This window comes from Pleurodeles waltl, chromosome 5 (assembly GCF_031143425.1).
Source record: "Pleurodeles waltl isolate 20211129_DDA chromosome 5, aPleWal1.hap1.20221129, whole genome shotgun sequence".
Taxonomy (NCBI): Eukaryota; Metazoa; Chordata; class Amphibia; order Caudata; family Salamandridae; genus Pleurodeles; species Pleurodeles waltl.
Genome location: NC_090444.1, coordinates 423,694,097 through 423,711,753, shown reverse-complemented (window position 1 = coordinate 423,711,753; position 17,657 = coordinate 423,694,097). Strand labels below are relative to the sequence as shown.

At 41.9% G+C, this 17,657-nt stretch overlaps 1 protein-coding gene across 2 annotated transcripts in view; it reads right to left on the bottom strand.

The window, feature by feature from the left end:
• RTN4 (reticulon 4) overlaps window positions 1-16,799 on the bottom strand; it is a 232,787-nt gene extending 215,988 nt beyond the window's left edge. The window contains exon 1 of one of the 2 annotated variants that reach the window (XM_069234184.1): window positions 15,905-16,799. In XM_069234184.1, coding sequence (XP_069090285.1) covers window positions 15,905-16,406 — 502 coding nt within the window. In that variant the 5' untranslated portion in view covers window positions 16,407-16,799. Of the gene's footprint in view, window positions 1-13,958; window positions 14,241-15,904 lie in introns of those variants that run through there. The other variant, XM_069234185.1, reaches the window with a different exon arrangement.
• Window positions 16,800-17,657: the final 858 nt, after the last annotated feature.

The window sequence follows — 17,657 nt, the reverse complement described above, 5'->3', positions numbered from 1 at the left end:
CCTTGAGTGAAATGTTATATAAACCCGAATTTGTATTTGATAACACAAATAATTAGTTCTCTAAACTACTTTTGAAACGACTTGTATTTGTGTTTTAAGTTTAAAAGAGAATGTGACTTTTACAAACATTTACTTTTACTAGCTTCATCATTGGTCAATCAGCCAGCCACTTGGTGTGTCCCACTCCCCCAAGTATTAGCCAGCTGGCCTAACATGAGGAGTCAACATAGGCAAAAATTGACACCAGCGTGGTCACCTTGTTGTGTCTAGGTTCTCTTTAACCTGTCGCAGTCATACAGGGTGACATAATAACAAGCATTATAAACTGGGCACTGTTGCTTCTCTGTCGTAGACTGAGTTTAACCTGCTACAACCAGTGACACAATGAACTGTCACCCTCATACATGTTCATTCCTGCTGTCTAAATCCCCAGGCTATTTAACCTGCAAGCAAGTCCAACTAAGCAGCTGTGGTTGTCAATCAACAGTCTCCTGAGGCTGTGGTTATTGTTATGAACTACCATGTCATTACAACCTATCAACTATCCTTGTTAAACTTCTCCAGGCCCTGCTTTCATACTGAATCAATAAATGTGTTATGCATGTGTTTGTTGGATGAAAACACAAAAGAATTTTTAATTGTGAGAAGATAGTGCCTGCATTAATAGTAAACTCAGATCTGTGTTACAATACATAGATGTTTCCACATAAGACCTGCCTGCCTCCCATGAGCTTGAATGCTTTTCCTAATTTTTAATATTACTTGTGTGTATATACTGAACACAACTACAAGTCCCAGAATGCAAAGCGGCGCTGGCAAAACAAAAGCGGTGCAAGATGGTGAGCCTGTCACTGCAAATGCTCAAGCACTTTAATAGCGCAGTAAATCTTGCAGGGACTTTTTCTTAAGTACACTGTACGCACAATAACAGGCATACTGGTTAGCTGAATCACCATACTGTGGTGCAGTTTTCCTTTGTGTGTCACACTAAATGGTCTCTTTCTCACTTGGCCTTTGAGCAGTGTTACCCACCAGGGGCACAGTGGCAGCAGTCAAGCAAAGAAAACGTGCTGGGTAAAACGCACAGGCTTAACAATAAAGCCTAGACTTCCATCCCATCTTCTTTCTACATCTAGCGATTTTATTCTTTCTACTTCATTTTACGTCTCCCAAGAACTTGTGCTTGAATTCCATTCAGTGACATCACATTGAAATGTTAATTTGTGTTGATAGAGTGCATTCTTACTTACTAGGTTGCATATGATCATGCATTCGATACCTATATTTAAAACCTTAAATCTTTCTCAGTAAATAAACCCAAATTTGTGCGGGGGGGGGGGGGGGGGGGGGGGTTGTGTGACATATTCGTCCTCCACCTCTCAGCGCAGGTGACTCCAGGAAGCTTTGTAGGACTACACTGAACAGGACCAGACACTGCAAACTGCATTGGGGAACAGGACTTGCTACTTTCCGGTCAAGCTGGGAGTCAAACATTTTAATTTTGAGGCATGGCAGTGTACTACAGATAACGACTCATCGGTAATAGCAAATGGGCACTATTATTATTGCAGATCAATGGTGTGAATAGCAAGCAAGTCTGACTTCTCAGAAGTAAGGACTATTTTAAGGGACAGATATTTGTAAACAGTGTTCGGACTTTTATAAAAAAATAAAAAATAAAACATTAGAGGGAGCTCAGGGACACAGAAGACTGACAAAAAGTACTATGGCCTAAAAGATATGTCACAAAACATTTGCTGGGTTGCAGATTTACTATGGCCATCAGGGATTGGGCTACAGCATGCTTTATCCCTGCTGGTCATACAAGCAGCATGTTAGACATATTTTACTTTCTTTCCCTTTTTTTTTGCAGAATAAAGTCTAATACTGATGACAATATTCCCTGCACTTCATCTAGGAGTTCCAAAAAGGGAAAGGCTGATGCTTGCCAAAGGAAGCCTAACAAGAAGAAACCTGGGGCACAGTATTAACGAAGTAAATTTGGCCTATCCTGGGTGCAAGTAGAGCAATACAAAAGGTAGTTAAATCAGGTTATATCCTTTAAACTGTGTTGGCAAGAAATATATCCATTTCGATGTATATTCTTTGTTGTTCCCTATGCTGCCTCCTAGAATTTATGTCATTAGTTTTGAGCCGAGTTTAACGTTTTGGAAGTGAAGGCACAATGCCAACTGTTTTTACAGGTGTTTATTTTTCACGCTATATAGGAAGAGATGTGGCATATTTGGTGTAGACAGTGCCTCGGTGGATGTGGCAAGACATAACTCCATCACAACTAGAGTACTGTCACTGAATCCTCATGTCTATTTCATGGCTCGGCCATGCCACACAATGTTGCGTCCAATGCTGCTTCAGCTTTCAGTTCCAGTTGTAAAGATTTTGATGTAGAAGAAATGCATGTAGATATCCACTTCTGATTTTATTATTCTTCAAATCATTACAACGTGCATACAGAATTCTGTCAATCTGTCGATTCTGATTACCGCTGTATGCTGAAGTTTAGTTCCATGAGATAGCAAGAAATGTCCACGTTTAGATAGACTGATTTTTCAGATTGATACTCAGCATGCACACTTGTTGTCAATACCGGATAGTGATGGAACTAGAAAGGTCCAGTTAGGGACACTTGTTCAATGCTTTGAAAACCCTATGTATGAGAACAACGATCTATTTTTATCCCAGACAGTTACATGCTTTCCTTAATTCGGAACGTTTGCTGTAAAGGGAACGCCCAGTCGTTGACCTCCTGTATGATGCCATGATTGAACTTACTTACTCTTGAATGTTTGATGTTGACAGTCATTCAAGAGGAATCCAGATGAAAGTTTATAAAACATGGTTTTGATAGTGTGCTTTTTTTTTTTAATGGTTTGAGAGAGACCCAAAGTTTATGGACCATAACCTGGTTTGTTTAGAATAGGAATTTGCACAATACCAAATCACAGATTTTGAGGACGTATCTAGAAATGCAAGAGAAAGGGCTGATTTCAAAATAAACTGTGGTACTGGTGAACTTTTATCTTACAGGGTGGATGTAATTTGGCATTCCCTTGATGAAGAAGTCATTGATATTGGCACACCAAGACCCAAGTTCATTCTTCGCTCAAAAGCAGCCAAACTTATTTTTACATTACACCATAACAATTTTAATAAAGGATGGTCTTGAGAATAAAGAATGAAACCAAACTCCACCCCAGTTTAACATTGAATAGAACCCAGACTTCTATATTAATATTTCAGATGAACATGCCTCAATGTGAAAAAGGTTAGAGATATTCCCCTTCTGAAAACTTCAAAAATAAGGCAAGGACTAGGACTTGAAAGCACAAAATAAATGTTAGCCTATGTGTTATTTTATTATACATTTAGACTCAGATTAGAAGTGGAAACAACCCGTGTACAGGGTAATGTAAGGATCCTGGCACTGTCGGCCTTTGGTATTTTTACCTCAAATCTGTGAATGATGTGACTGGGCAACAGCCCCTGTTCTCAGTGTATTTTCTTAGTTCCGGTTTGTTCCAGTTGGGCAGACGTTGTGCTCCATCTGGAGTGTATGTACATATGGGCTTTATTAGTACAATGCATATTTTATAATGCAAGTGACTACCTCTTACATCTTGGAAGGCACTTCTTTTTTTATTTAACTGCATGCGTTTCAACCATATCGATAGAACTTCAAAAAACACTGCCTCTGAAATAAGTTTATCAGAATGGTTTACTATCATGATTGCACAATTCTTTTACAGTATGATCAGCTTAGAAAGGGGCAGCAGGTGGGTGATTTTCCATTTCAGGTGCTTTGTTGTAATTTCAAGATTTTTAGAGTTTTTTGCTACTTCGAATGTGTAATAACATATTTATCTGTGTCCATGGATTTCAATGCTTGGGTTTGCTTGTGGTAAAGTGTCACACATTTGGTCATTCAATGTCACTTACAAGCACACTGAAAACTATGAACATGCCACACTTAAGCAGTCTGAAACCTTGGCAGCTATGTTCTGGCAATCTCTTAACAGCTCCCATTAGCATTACAATTCAAATTCAAGGTATTCTACAATTTAAACAACGTATGTCAATCAATCTCAAAATTAACTACCAGTAGCTTCAAGTCTACCAGAAATAACTCATTAGAGACTGAACACTTTCAATGTCTAAAAACAACTAACCACTTTCCTCAACTCTTGAGCTCCATCGACCCCCTACCTGAATACATTGCATCGATCCTCCTAATCCCACATTCAAATGAAGGTGAAACACTCTTCATACTTTAACATTTTCTGTTAGGTGCAACCTTGCTCAAAGGCCCCCTGTCATTGCATTTTGCACCAATACAGACAGTCCTGTAATAACCACTTTGTTACTGTGACTAGTGTTACTTGCCTTTTCAAGTTATCTTCTTGTTCCCAATATAAATTTGTATTTTGAGGTATTCTTCCCTTGTCAAACTGAAAACCTTGCTGTCCTACTTGCTTGTTGGACTATATAAAGACACACTTCAACGCATCGCTTCTACCCCAACCTTAGAGAAGAGGTCAATCCTGACTGACAATACCGTAAACAACAAAACAACAAAGTCAAAACAACAAACTCATTCTTGAATTAAGTGAAATGGTAAATATGAAGTGTTACAGACATCACCACGCTAACCAGGCAAACCTTGCATCAGAAACCTTTAGGCAAAGGGCAACTCTTTTCGAATATTCAACAAAATCAGAAATGCAAATCCAAAGAAATATCCCTTAGAATAGAAACATAGCTTCTCACTTCAAGACACTACCATATTTCGCATCAGATCGTTCACCCTACTGGGGACAAGAATTCTTAATCCAGGTGTGGTGAATACGTAATCAGGCAATTCGTTTGAACATTGTAAAACATGCTTAATCTTTAAACTTTGCCTTGTTTAAGATAATGTAGGTGAGGTTTGCAGGGCGCACAAACCCTAGCAAGGCTAGTTACTAGGTTTGATCCAAATGGAATATCATTAATTGAAAAAAAGACAACGTGAGAAAAAGACGTGAAAAAAAAAAAAAAAAAAAAAAGGATTCACCCGCATTTACCCTGCAGTTCACGGATAAAAGAGTATAGAACGTAATTTGATTTCTCTTAATACCCTATGTTTATACTAAAGCTTCTACAACTCAAAAAAAGGTAACAATTCCATTGAAAGAATTAAATTGTTGTGGATTTCTTGATAAAGTAGCATTAATAAATGAAATATGTAACACTGTTCGTATTATTCCAGTAGATGCTTGCTGAAGAAAATAAGAACTCGCATGATAGAACAAGACGGTTGTAAGGACAAAGGGATTGAACCATGTTATCAATTTTAACTTGAGAACATTCAAAATGCCTCTCTTGTTGCACTGCAAGGGTGGTAGCAAAGATGAAACCTTTAGAGGATAGGCACAAGAGGGAAGGTGGCACAATCTTAAAAATGGCCAATTTTCAGTGACATGGACGCCCCTTCACAAACCACACAGCAGATTTTCACACTGTTTCGGTACAAGGATATTTTATTTCCCAATCCATATGTCAGAGGTTGAAAAGGTTTTGAAAGAAGCATACATTTTCAATTAACATGTACAGAAGAGACTGTATATCTAGTGGTGCTCGTCTTCTTCTAAATGGGCAGTAAGAGGTTATTCTTTCATTTTTAGTGCCTTTAAGGGTGAGTACAAGGTGGTAAGCAGAGCACTTTCCATACAACAAGGAGTAGATGCTGAAAAATGCTGTTAAGGATGCATAGTTGAACACAGCTCCACAACTACAGTAAGAAACAGATGCTTGGGTACAAAATAGCACAAGCCCTGCACAGACAAGTCGTTCAGGTAAAGAAATATGTTAAGATGATGGAGAAATCAGGTAAAGATGTTCTTGCCTAAGGAGATGGTGTGACAGGACCAGGCTTAGATGAAAGGGGGCAATCTCACAAAAATGCAAACAAAATGATGCTTGTTTTATCTGTTCTTGCCTAGGCAATCTCCAGCCTCATTAGGTTTGTGTGGACAGACCGGTTTTCAACGATACAATCCAGTTGTTGGTATCGGTGGCTTTGTCCAACACAGAGTGACTGAACTTGTGTGTACTTGGAAGGGAAGCCTTCTAAGATGGCCGTGATGCCGATTGTACCTGTGTCAATTAATTATCAGGAAAGCCATTACGAAGAGGTCTGCTTTCAGATGGAATCAGAGATCAAGGAACAGAACGCTGTCCCTTCCCACCACGATATGAGATAGGACAAGGACCTGCAATTTTGCATCCAGAGAGCTATTTGGGAGAAGGACAATGAGCCTCAACAGAAGACAGTTGGTACCAAGGGGTCTAGAATGTTTTTTTAAGTGATTCTTGAAGGATAGACCGGGGATCAGTGCCAATAGGACTTTATTCAGGGGTTTTGTAAAGCCCTGCTAACCATATGGTGGATTCTGATGGATTTCAGGTGTAGGTACATATACGAGTGGAGAGAAACATTTTGGTACACTTCCTGAAGCTGGCTGTGGAGAACCATCAACCGTACAGCAGCCCCTCGAATATAACTCCACCTAATTGCACTAATAACCTGTATTTTATAGAGTTCTTACTGGACGCTGGTGGAGTGATGGAGCAGACGTGAGGCATAAACTCCTTTAGGCTTGCCCATGGTACTGGGTCACCATAGCATGTGGACCAAAACATCTCTTGCACGGATCCGCTCTTCCACAGAAAAAGGCAAGATATTTTCGGCTTAAAGAGAAAGACTAAAAACTTTAAAAGCAGAATAACACTATAATCATAGCAGCGGTTTACACTGCTTCTCATTGAGTGGAAAATAGAATACCCAATAATTCTCAGAATTTGGCCACCATTCCAAAAGCATCTGTCCAAAGAAGTGACCCAAGTTATTTTTGCAGAGCCACAGTGAATTCTTCAAAGTAAACAATTATGTAGCTGCTTTGTAAAATCAGTTTAGCAATGAGACTGGGTACGGTCTTTCATACAAGGTCCTACACACTCATACATAGGGTCTGAAGCGACCAATGCTCACTTGGCTAGAATGTGGAAGTGGAGATTCTGTTAAGAGCAGGCATGATGGATCCTTTCAAAGAGGCAGAATCCGTGAACAATCCAAACATCTCATGTTCTTCACACAATAAACGTGTACTGTAATCGACATTTATCATGCTACATTGCTAAATAATACAGTGGCGATAATCAGGAGCTTCAAGGGGCAACATTGAGAACTTGCTCCAGTAGCTGTTGGAAACTTATCTGGGTCAGTATTAACGGTCAAGGCTCAGCTACCAAGCAGAGTGAGTCACAGACAGCGCGGAGGAGATGCTCTGGCCAGTGCTCTTTGTTCCCTTTGTTTTGGTAAAAATGTTTAGGTACTGCACTAAGGTGCTGACAGCTGCTAGGAGGTCCATTAGAATGAGACTGTTTTGTATAAGACAGCACAGATGCACTGGCCTCAGAAGTTATGGTCAAGGCTGAAGTGCCAGGAAAGAATCAAGGCAGGGTGATGCAAAAGCATAGGGCACTCTGCCAGAGCTGATCCAGGTTGGTGTGGATTCAGCATGACTATGAGGGTTGTCAAGGCACTTCGAAATTGGATGAACTTGCCCGAGTGACATGCTATGTTGCTGCATGTACCCAGACAACTGCAGTCATGCTGGTAGCCATAGCAGTATCCAATTCGATTCTTCTGGGTTGTTTCTCACAAATGAACAGCATCTACTGAGAAATTCCTAACATAAGAGAAGTGACTGTAAAAAAAACAATTCTTAACTTGGTAAAATGAGCTCTCTCTGGTTACGCACTATTTTATTAGCAGTAACACCAAAATCGTTTCCATGTTCTACAATTGTAGATGCCATTTAAAAGCTCTATATTGGTACTGAGTTTTAACCTTTGCAGGGACAAGAAAGGAAGCAAACCATTACTCTTCAGCCTCAAATGCTCAGTCTCCAACGTACTGAAGTCATTTTCTGGGACCACTGTAGGCACGTTCATGTGCCTTACAGCCTGACATTAGTTACTACTGTAGGTATTTCAGTTTATTATAAGTAAAAATAAATAAATAAAAAAACAGTATTCTACCAGTGCCACCATTTCTACTGACCATGATGATCCACCCACTAAGCGAGAGATATGGATAAATGTACTCCTAGCATATGTAGATTTGTTAGAACATGGAAAATATACTACCAGAGAGTTATTACTGAAATGCTGTCTCAGACCGTCAGGATTGAATGAATTTAAGATCCTACCAGCATTAGAGAATGCTCTTAACATTTATATTTTCTAAGTTACTATATAGAAGGTACAGGACCACTAAGGGAATAAAGTTAAGTATTGAGAAATATGTTTTATTCCAGACCTTAAAGGGAGCGTGAAACAACTGACGAATATGTTGCTGTCTTGAAAGTGAAGGCAGTAATTTGTGGTTCCGAACACATGACTTATGAAAAAGCACGACATGATTAAAATGGATGGAAATGAAATACATAACGGTTTGACTACAGGCACTATTCTTCAAGAGGCCGGAAGTGTCTCTAGAGGGATTCAGTTACAGAAAAAACGTGTGCAGGCAATTCATAAAGAAACTGCTAGTGAATTTTCTACTATTATAAGTAGCAATTTGGTTGACTTTCTGGGACGCGGAGCAGGGGTAGGTTATCCACCCGGTGGCCACACAAGCGGGTTGACTATACAAGCCTGGATCACTGATGCTTATCGCTATCCCGATGGGGCCCATCCTTTAATACAAGGAGGGTTTCTGTGGTACGAAGAAATCCTGTATTGGGTTGTAACATGTGGATTAGGTACGTTTTTTTGGTCCTGACGAATTGCACCGATCTTAACAGACATTTTTAGTGAGAAACATGTTGACCCCGATGATAGAAGCATAGTTAGTTCTGTACTCTAACTCTCCACATTCCCCCAATTCAGGGACTGACAGTTCTTTTGTTTCCGAGGGTGGACTAGACATTACTTCTAATCCTTACCCACACTCTGTTTTTAATCATGACAGGGGTCTGGGTTGATTAAATACGATATTTCCAGACCTCTTGCCATTTTTATTTTCACATACCCATATACCAATCCCACATATTAGCACTCAGCTACCAGCATTCTTTACACTTAAAAGATCTCCGGCAAAGAGCCCCCACGAGGGGCCCGTCAGGCATTGCAGTGCCAGCCTGACGAGGAGCAAAAGCCCGATGATGAAGCATGTCACCATTTGGTGAGTGAGGGCTCTTGTTCTAATAAGAGCAGACTCATAGACTATTACTTACTGTATACATTTGTACTAGTCTATTGGCTGGAACTGTGTACTTTTGTTTTTTTGGTAATATGAACAAGCACGACATGATTAAAATGGATGGAAATTAAATACATAACGGTTTGACTACAGGTACTGTTCTTCAAGAGGCCGGAAGTGTCTCTAGAGGGATTCAGTTACGGAAAAAAACGTATGCAGGCAATTCATAAAGAAATTGCTAGTGAATTTTAACCTATTAGAAGTAGCAATATGGTTGACAAACATAAAAGAAAGAAAATGTAGCCCAAATCAGAGCTAATCTTCAGGAGAAGAAGTGTTAAACGTGTGGTAGCTCAAATAATTTGGGGAAACAAAAAAATTGTCCTGCCACTGACAAACATTATAACTGCTTTAGAAGGAAGAGGCACTTTGACAGGGTACATTGCAATGGGAATAAAATGAATTGTCTTACTAACACAGGGAAAGAAAGGGAGTTTGGCAACAGCACAGTGTTACGTTTAGGGAAGAGAGATACAGCTGGAACGAAAACAAAAGGTTACTGCTCTACAATCTAAAAGGATATTGTTTGTTGGTATTACTGAACAGGGACTCAACCCATACCTCACTGATAAGACCTATGTGGGTCAATCCCAGAGTGGGGTTGCTTGTGTTCCCATTTGGAAGGGACTTGGCCTGGAAGTTCGGGCTGGGCTGTTTATATTGGAGCAGGAGAACCAAGGCTAATTTGCAGAAGGTGTGCCTGTGTCTAGAATGGCACAGTGGGGAAAAAGGAACAAGCTTCTGCAATGCAACAGGTCTCGCATTTGCTCGAGTTAGAGCTATTAGCGTTGTAAACTCCTAACCGGACTTTTCTTGACACACAAATTGAAAGAAAAAAAAACAAGAAAGTTGTGCTATGTAAAAGGCAGCGCGATTGCGCCGGGATTGAAAATAAAAAATATTTTTTTTAAAACGATCATGCTATGTAAAACCCAGCCTGATTGCGCTGAAATTGAAAACAAAAAAAATGATCATGCTATGTAAAAACCAGAGCGATTGCGCTGTGTGGAAAACAAAAAGATAAAAGTAATCTAGAAACCGTGGAGCTTTGTATGTTTTCAGTAGTTGGTCAGTGCGCTCAAGGAGGGCTAAACACCGGAACAGGCATTACGTACGTATGCCTTTTACTAATTAAATAAAGCAGATTTTAAAAGGCACGCCCACAACAAATGAAAGTGACAGGCATGACATTGGCGTGGATAAAAGCCTAAAGAGAGATTACAACAGGGACGGAGCGTTTGTGCGCTCGACCCTAACAATGATCTAGAATGTGACCTGAGTGATTACCAGTGGCTGAGATTAAATTCTAACATCCCTTCCATCATCTTGTTTTCGAAGTACACTTATGGACAAGAAACTGGCTGACAAATTACAGCCGACCAAATATTATTGCAGACTGACAGACATCCCGAAAAATACACAGGTCAAAGCTGAAGGTTATTTTTGGGCCAATTAGGATTTCAAAAGGTAGGACTAAATACTAAGTATATACTATCGGAAAGGGGGGAGGGGGGAATCTTTGGGATAATCCCAACAGAAAGAAATGAGTAGAGTAAATCCTAGAGCTGACCCGACTGTTAAATGCTGAAAATGGAGGGGAGTAGAGTGTTACACAAATTTAGAATACGAAATCACATAAGTTTCATGACAGTTTAGAAAAATTCAAAAGGGATTAAACACAATAGTTTTGACAGCAACATGCCATCCCAGTTAGATGACATGGGAGAAACATTGTGTTGGCTTACCGGAGTAATCTTGAGGAAATGTAAAGGCCTGTGTACAAAAGACATTTAAAAAAACAATTCAAAGTTCAGATTGATTATCACCGATTTAAATTTTGTGAAGTCATGTTGTGACTAAACGTGAATTATTAGCTCGTATTTGGACATCTGGTCATTTTCAGGACCATTAAAGAGGTACAAAGTTTTCTTACTAAAAAGGATCACAAATCAGGTATTCCTGATGAGTGTGTTTCAGAAAAGGAGTTGAAGTTCACGTGAAGCAACATACTAGATTGTTTTAGGAACAGCTGTATAAAACACTCACGTGTTACTATGTATTATTCTGCAGCACACAGACAGGGTATCGAGTTTTAGTCGTGTAGTGAAGAACTCAGTTCAGTTGACAAATCAGGTGTTTGCCTGTGGAAGGTTCTGCAAACCAGTTTGTTGTTGTAAAGAGCTACACGGAATGTTCTAACTGGTAAACTGCTACTCAAACTTTTGAGAGGGAGGAAAACAGCTACAAAATGGGTGCCATGGTGGTTAATAAAGAGACATGTGAAACTGAATAACATGCATAATGACAGCATGCATGATATCATGCATAATAATTACCGATGGTAATGTATTTGTGATAACCTACACCAGGAAAAAGACTAACAAACGAAAGAAATAAATTAAAACAGAAAGAAATAGGTCTTCAGAAATTTGTGAAAAACTACGATGGTACGTTGCATCTGAAGGGCACAAGGCAGCCGGTTCTAATTTTTGGGAGAGAGTATCCATCATATCTGGAATGAAGGACCTGGAAGCCACCAAAAGATGAGAGGAGGCAGAGTGAAAGGACAAGTGGGGTCATACAGTCAAATTGTGTTTTGAATATAATGGGACCGGGGCTGTAAAAGGCACGGTGACAAAGGCAGAGTGCTTTAAATAATGCAAGATTTGTAATGTGTAGCCAGTGAAGAATAGTAACTTGGAGATGGAAGAGTGGCAGTGCAGGCCGAAGAGTAAAGAGGTTTCTGGACTATCTGCAAATGAATGGTGGATAATGGGGAGTCCAAGGATGAGAGAATTACCGTTGTCTTGTGAATATATGCTAGCTCTCTCGTAGAACAGTTTAAGTCGATAGGGAGTACGGGCAGAATTTTCCTAAGAAGATTGTATTAAAAACAGACATGCACAAGATATGAAAGTCAAATAGTGTTCACCCATTAAGCAACGGAAGAGGCAGCACCTGAAGTTCGTGCTACAAAGTTGATAATTGCTGCCCACATTAGCATAGGGTGAGAGATGGAGTCCAAATTACTTGTTAAGACATGCCAGGGGGTTTACATAAATGATTAATAGAGTGGGGCTCACAGATGAGCCCTGTTGAAGACAGCAAGAGAGGTTTAATGTTGAAACATTAAGTGTGAAAGTGAACAGCCCAAGCACCATCCAACAGGAAGAATAGTTAATCTAAGGCCTGACCCTGGATTCCAATATGTTGAAGTTGATGGATCAGCAAGGGGGAGGCACTTTCTTAAATGTGGCAGGCAAATCTAAAAGGACCAGGGTGCCAGTGCTGCATGATAGTACGAAGATCAACAGCCCGGACAAGCAGTGTATTTTCTGTACTATGATGGAGGGCACTTTATTGAGAGGTACACAGTACAGAATGGGCTTGGAGAAAAGATTAGCATAATTTGCTTTTCAAGTTTGTTGTAGAGGTAGGTCAGAAAGGACAAGGGGTGGCCAGTGCTGCATGATAGTACGAAGATCAACAGCCCGGACAAGCAGTGTATTTTCTGTACTATGATGGAGGGCACTTTATTGAGAGGTACACAGTACAGAATGGGCTTGGAGAAAAGATTAGCATAATTTGCTTTTCAAGTTTGTTGTAGAGGTAGGTCAGAAAGGACAAGGGGTGGCCAGTGCTGCATGATAGTACGAAGATCAACAGCCCGGACAAGCAGTGTATTTTCTGTACTATGATGGAGGGCACTTTATTGAGAGGTACACAGTACAGAATGGGCTTGGAGAAAAGATTAGCATAATTTGCTTTTCAAGTTTGTTGTAGAGGTAGGTCAGAAAGGACAAGGGGTGGTGACTGGAAGGAACAGTGGGACCAAGTGTAGGATGTTTCACAAGAGACACTCCAAGAGCAGACTTCCAATCAGAGGAGACAGTGACACTAAAACTGAAGACGTACGGAGAAGAGTAAGAGCTGGAACTGTGGTAGTGGTTATGTCTATTATAATTAGGGGGGGGGGGAGGCAAGGATCAAGGCGAGACCCACACTTAACACGGACGTAAAGTAGTTAATGAGTCATTAGCGAGTAAAGGGAATTTACTAAACGCAGAGATGGAGCAGACTTTTGGATAAGTGCCTCCATGGCGGGACCAAAATATTCTTACATTTAAGAAGAATGAGAGCATGGGCTATGTTAAATACTTCTCTATTGGTGTTAAAGCAGACTTTTTAATTGATTTCTTATAAAGTTTAAGAGCTGTAATGAAGCCGATACCCTCATTGGGGAGATAATTTTGACGACAAAGATTCTCCAGCTTCGTACACTCCACAAAGAACTGAAATAAGGTGAGGAGGTTCCAAGACAGGATGAAGTTTAACAATAAAGCAACCATGCACTTTCTTCCATAAAATAGTACATCCCACTCATACAGAGATTCTTGGCAGAAATTCTGACCTGTTAAGAATGATACGACCAGCTGCTAACATGGCCCTTCTATGTGGAGAAGAAGATTATAAGTCAGACTCAAAACAAGTGGAATTGTGGAATTCTGACGCCTATTTGGCAGTTTTATTTCAGTGGGGACACTGGGCGGAGGGTCAATATTAAACGGAGTGAACCACACCGATTTTCAGAGACAAAAACATCTACATTTAAAAATAAAAAACAACTGCTGACCACAACCAGCTACGCTCCGTATCTTCATCACTTGGCGAGAAGTTGCTCAATTTTAGAGACCAGTTTCGGTACCAGGCTGGCAGTAAGTACCGCTCGCCGCACAGACCCAATTTCGGGAACCATTATCGAAGGGAGGCGGGGATCCTAATGGGCAGCGTCGGTTGTGTGGTGCACAGAGGTTGTCAATCTGCAACCTCTGTGCCAATCGCCTCGGGGGTGAGGCAGAGGCCCGCGAAAACGTTGAACCACAGACCGCATCGTTGGGTAGCTTATAGGCAAAACAAACCGTTCTTCCTGTCCGGTTTCTATGCCAACCTGAGGTAGAAGTGTCACGTGAGTCGCCCTTTCCGCTCGCCATACTGTGGGACGGTCTTGCCGAATCTGTGCGAAATAAAACGCTCTGTCATGTCAGGTGGTATTGGGGGTGGATTTGTGAATGGAAACAGATAAGGGACCTCTCATCCTGACTCAGGAGCGTCATCTCAGATACAGCTAGCACGAGGCATCTGGAGCTGACAGCATATGCATGACAGCACAACCTGGGCGTGCCCTCGGCCTCTTCTCCAATCTCGAGCTCGTCTTTGTGTTCTGGTACTCCCAGATGGGAGTATACCTACAGGTACCAGCATTCACATAAAGAAAACAAATGCGAACCATTCGCACCCAACGATGATGGTTAGTTGTCTTCAATAGCAGCACATCTAGAATGGTGACACCCACACAGCATTTAAGAGGGCGATTGAGGCAGGAGTAAAGATTGCTTCAATTGCAAAGCACAGCCTGGACCAGTCGTTAAGTGTCGTGTTAAACATAACACATGCAGCTTGAACAATGATTTATTTCTCAAAATGGGGACATCGTGGTGCTATATTGTACTAGCACTCGAATAAGTACATTTTGGAATATTATTGCCGGGTCACGGGACTACGTTGAAGGGTTCGCTTCCGTGAGTCATCATTCGACACAACAGATTCCCACCTCGGACGGCGTCTACGGGTTTAAGCGGCTCAAATCAGAGTCAAAGGAGTAAGAAGCGTCTGTTTAACTTTATTTTGGGTTCGACAACCGGATTTGGTGACTCTTAACGCTATAAAAAAAAAGTTACTCTTACCCACTTACACGGTGGCAAGAACCCACCTGCGCAATAAAGCTTGGGCAGGCGATTCGGACATCTTCTGAATTGCATCACGAGCCCACTGATTACTTAGTAAATTACTAAACAGCGATTTTCACACTAATTTTTATGTTTTTATCAGTGCACTCTTTTTTTTATAGCATATACAATAACTAGCTACAAGCTTTAGTGATAACTGCGTGTACCCACCCCCAAAAAAAAAAAAAAAAAAAGACAAACCGATTTTTCACTCGACTCCTTCCCAGGAGCAAGTGCTAACCCACCCCCAAATTCTAGTTACAACACTATTAGCAGTTACTGACATAAGTGAACAAGTTCAAAAAAGGTACCACTGGTCGACTCCAGATCACTTGGACTATTTGAAGCCAGACCTATATTATCACTTGATAAGTCGGTGCATTCTGGAAGTCGTAGTCTTGTTTTTTTTTTGTTATCACATGTAAAAACAGTGTTTTGTAGTACGACCGGACAATCCTGACAAATGTATACTACGACATGGTGTCATCAACAGTCCCCAATCAGAGTCGATTTTCACACACATTTTATCTTACTGCTCGGATTCAATCTGTTCTAAGTCTAGCGTTAACTACGCCATGTAGGCGCATCTACGCACAATGAATTATTGGTGCCCAGTGCATAACAAGGCGGCGTTGCCGCACCCTGAGGGGTGTCGTCGGCCCCCGGCAGTTGGCACGGGGTGCATCAGGGCTACGCCTACAGCGCAGGGAGGTGGAGGGGAACAGAAACTTCCCAGACATCCCAAGTCAATGGAGTGATGCACAACGTTCCGCCCAGTGATAGCTGCACCTACCTACAGAGCCGGAGGGGCCCCTCCGCGGAGCCGGCTCCTCCTGGCGGGGAGAGGAGGGGGCCAGCGGCGCCAAGGGCGTGATGACCGGGGCGGTGGGTCTGCGGTCGGGCGGCACTTCCTCCTCCTCGGCTGGCGCCGAAGGCTGCGGCCTTTCCGGGGCTTCTTCCTCCCAGGCCGGCTTCTTTTTCATCTCTTCCTCCCAGGCCGGCTTCTTCCGCGCCTCCTCGAAGGCCGGCGCACGGGGCGGCTCCTCTGGCCCGGGGAAGCGCACGGAGAAGGGCGGGTGCGAAAAGTCGCCGGCCCCGCCCGTTAGGTCCAGCACCTCATTGTCCCCGAAGTCATCCTCCTCCCAGGGCCTTCTTTCGGCCGGGTCATCGTCCTCGTCTTCCTCCTCCTGCGGCTCCCGGTGGTCAGGCGGCGGCGGCTCGGCCCGCTCCCCGGCGTCCACGAAGCCGCCGCTGGAGGAGATGAAAGGGGACTGTGTGGGGGGCTGCTCTTCCATGGCCGGGCGGCGGTTGGAGGGACTCTGAGGCCGGGCGGATGACTGGAGCCTGCTTCTGCTGCCGGGGCCGGTGGTGGAGTGGTGCACGACCGGCTCACAGTGCAAAAAGGGAGGGAGAGAGACACTAGGGAGGAGGGAGAGCGATCACGCCCCGGTGACTCAAACAAAACCACGGCGTCCGCAGCGCCTCCCCGCAGGCCGGGCCCGCCCCTCCGCTTGCTCCAGTCCGCGGCCAGATCAAGGGAGAAGTCAAGAAACAGTCCGGATTGTTGCCTGACGCTTCCCCCGTTCACTCCTACTTGTTCCTCGTCCTTTCACATAAGAATTACACATCAAAAGTCGGCCATGTTGAGGCCTGCGGCTATGTTACCTGCTGAGGATTTTTTCGAGAATGTAGGCAGATATTAAATGAGCACATCAGCATGCAGCTGTCAAGTCCGGTCAAGTAAGAATAAATAACTGTGAATGCACATGAGGATTCAAAGTTCTATGACACGCAGTATAAAATAAGAAGCAGAGTTAACTCTCAAAATAATTCAGGTTAACAGCTGGGGCTATTATAACGCGTTAAATCAAACACACTAGGGGGGTGATTGCAATAACTGTAACCACTGGTAATCGCTCAGGTAGCATTCTAAACTATAGTCCTTATGCCCGTGCTGCAGCGCTACGAAATCCTAGCTATTAAGCCGAATAGTGAATTCTGCTCAAGAGGTTAATGGATCAACAGGGCATTGGAATGAGGGGATGTCATCAATGAGAAATGTAAGCATCAACAATAAATAATATAAACAAATATTTTGAACCTCAAATAATAACACACCAGTTTATTAAGAAGAAATATAACATTTATTTCTCTAAATCAACAATGCTAATGTCACGAGAATAACTTTTAAACACAAATGATAAACATACAGAATGAATAGTGGTTGATTAGTACGTCTTATATATCTGAGTTTGATCAAAACAATCAAGCAAATAATCTCCACAATGATTACACTGATCAATAGTACCAGAATTGGTAATAATGGCAATGTATGCATTAGTACAAACATTCAAAAGGTGTCAATATAAAACTTGAGCATTCAAAGTTAATACCCTCACTAACCACAAATTAGCATCAACATGTTGGGCTTCATGTAAAAAGAAATTTAGTAACACAAATTTAGAAAAATCACTCTAACTCGGGTTATTATAAAAAAACATTATTAGTATGCAGCAATCAAATTATAAGTTGCAGCTGGTACCTGC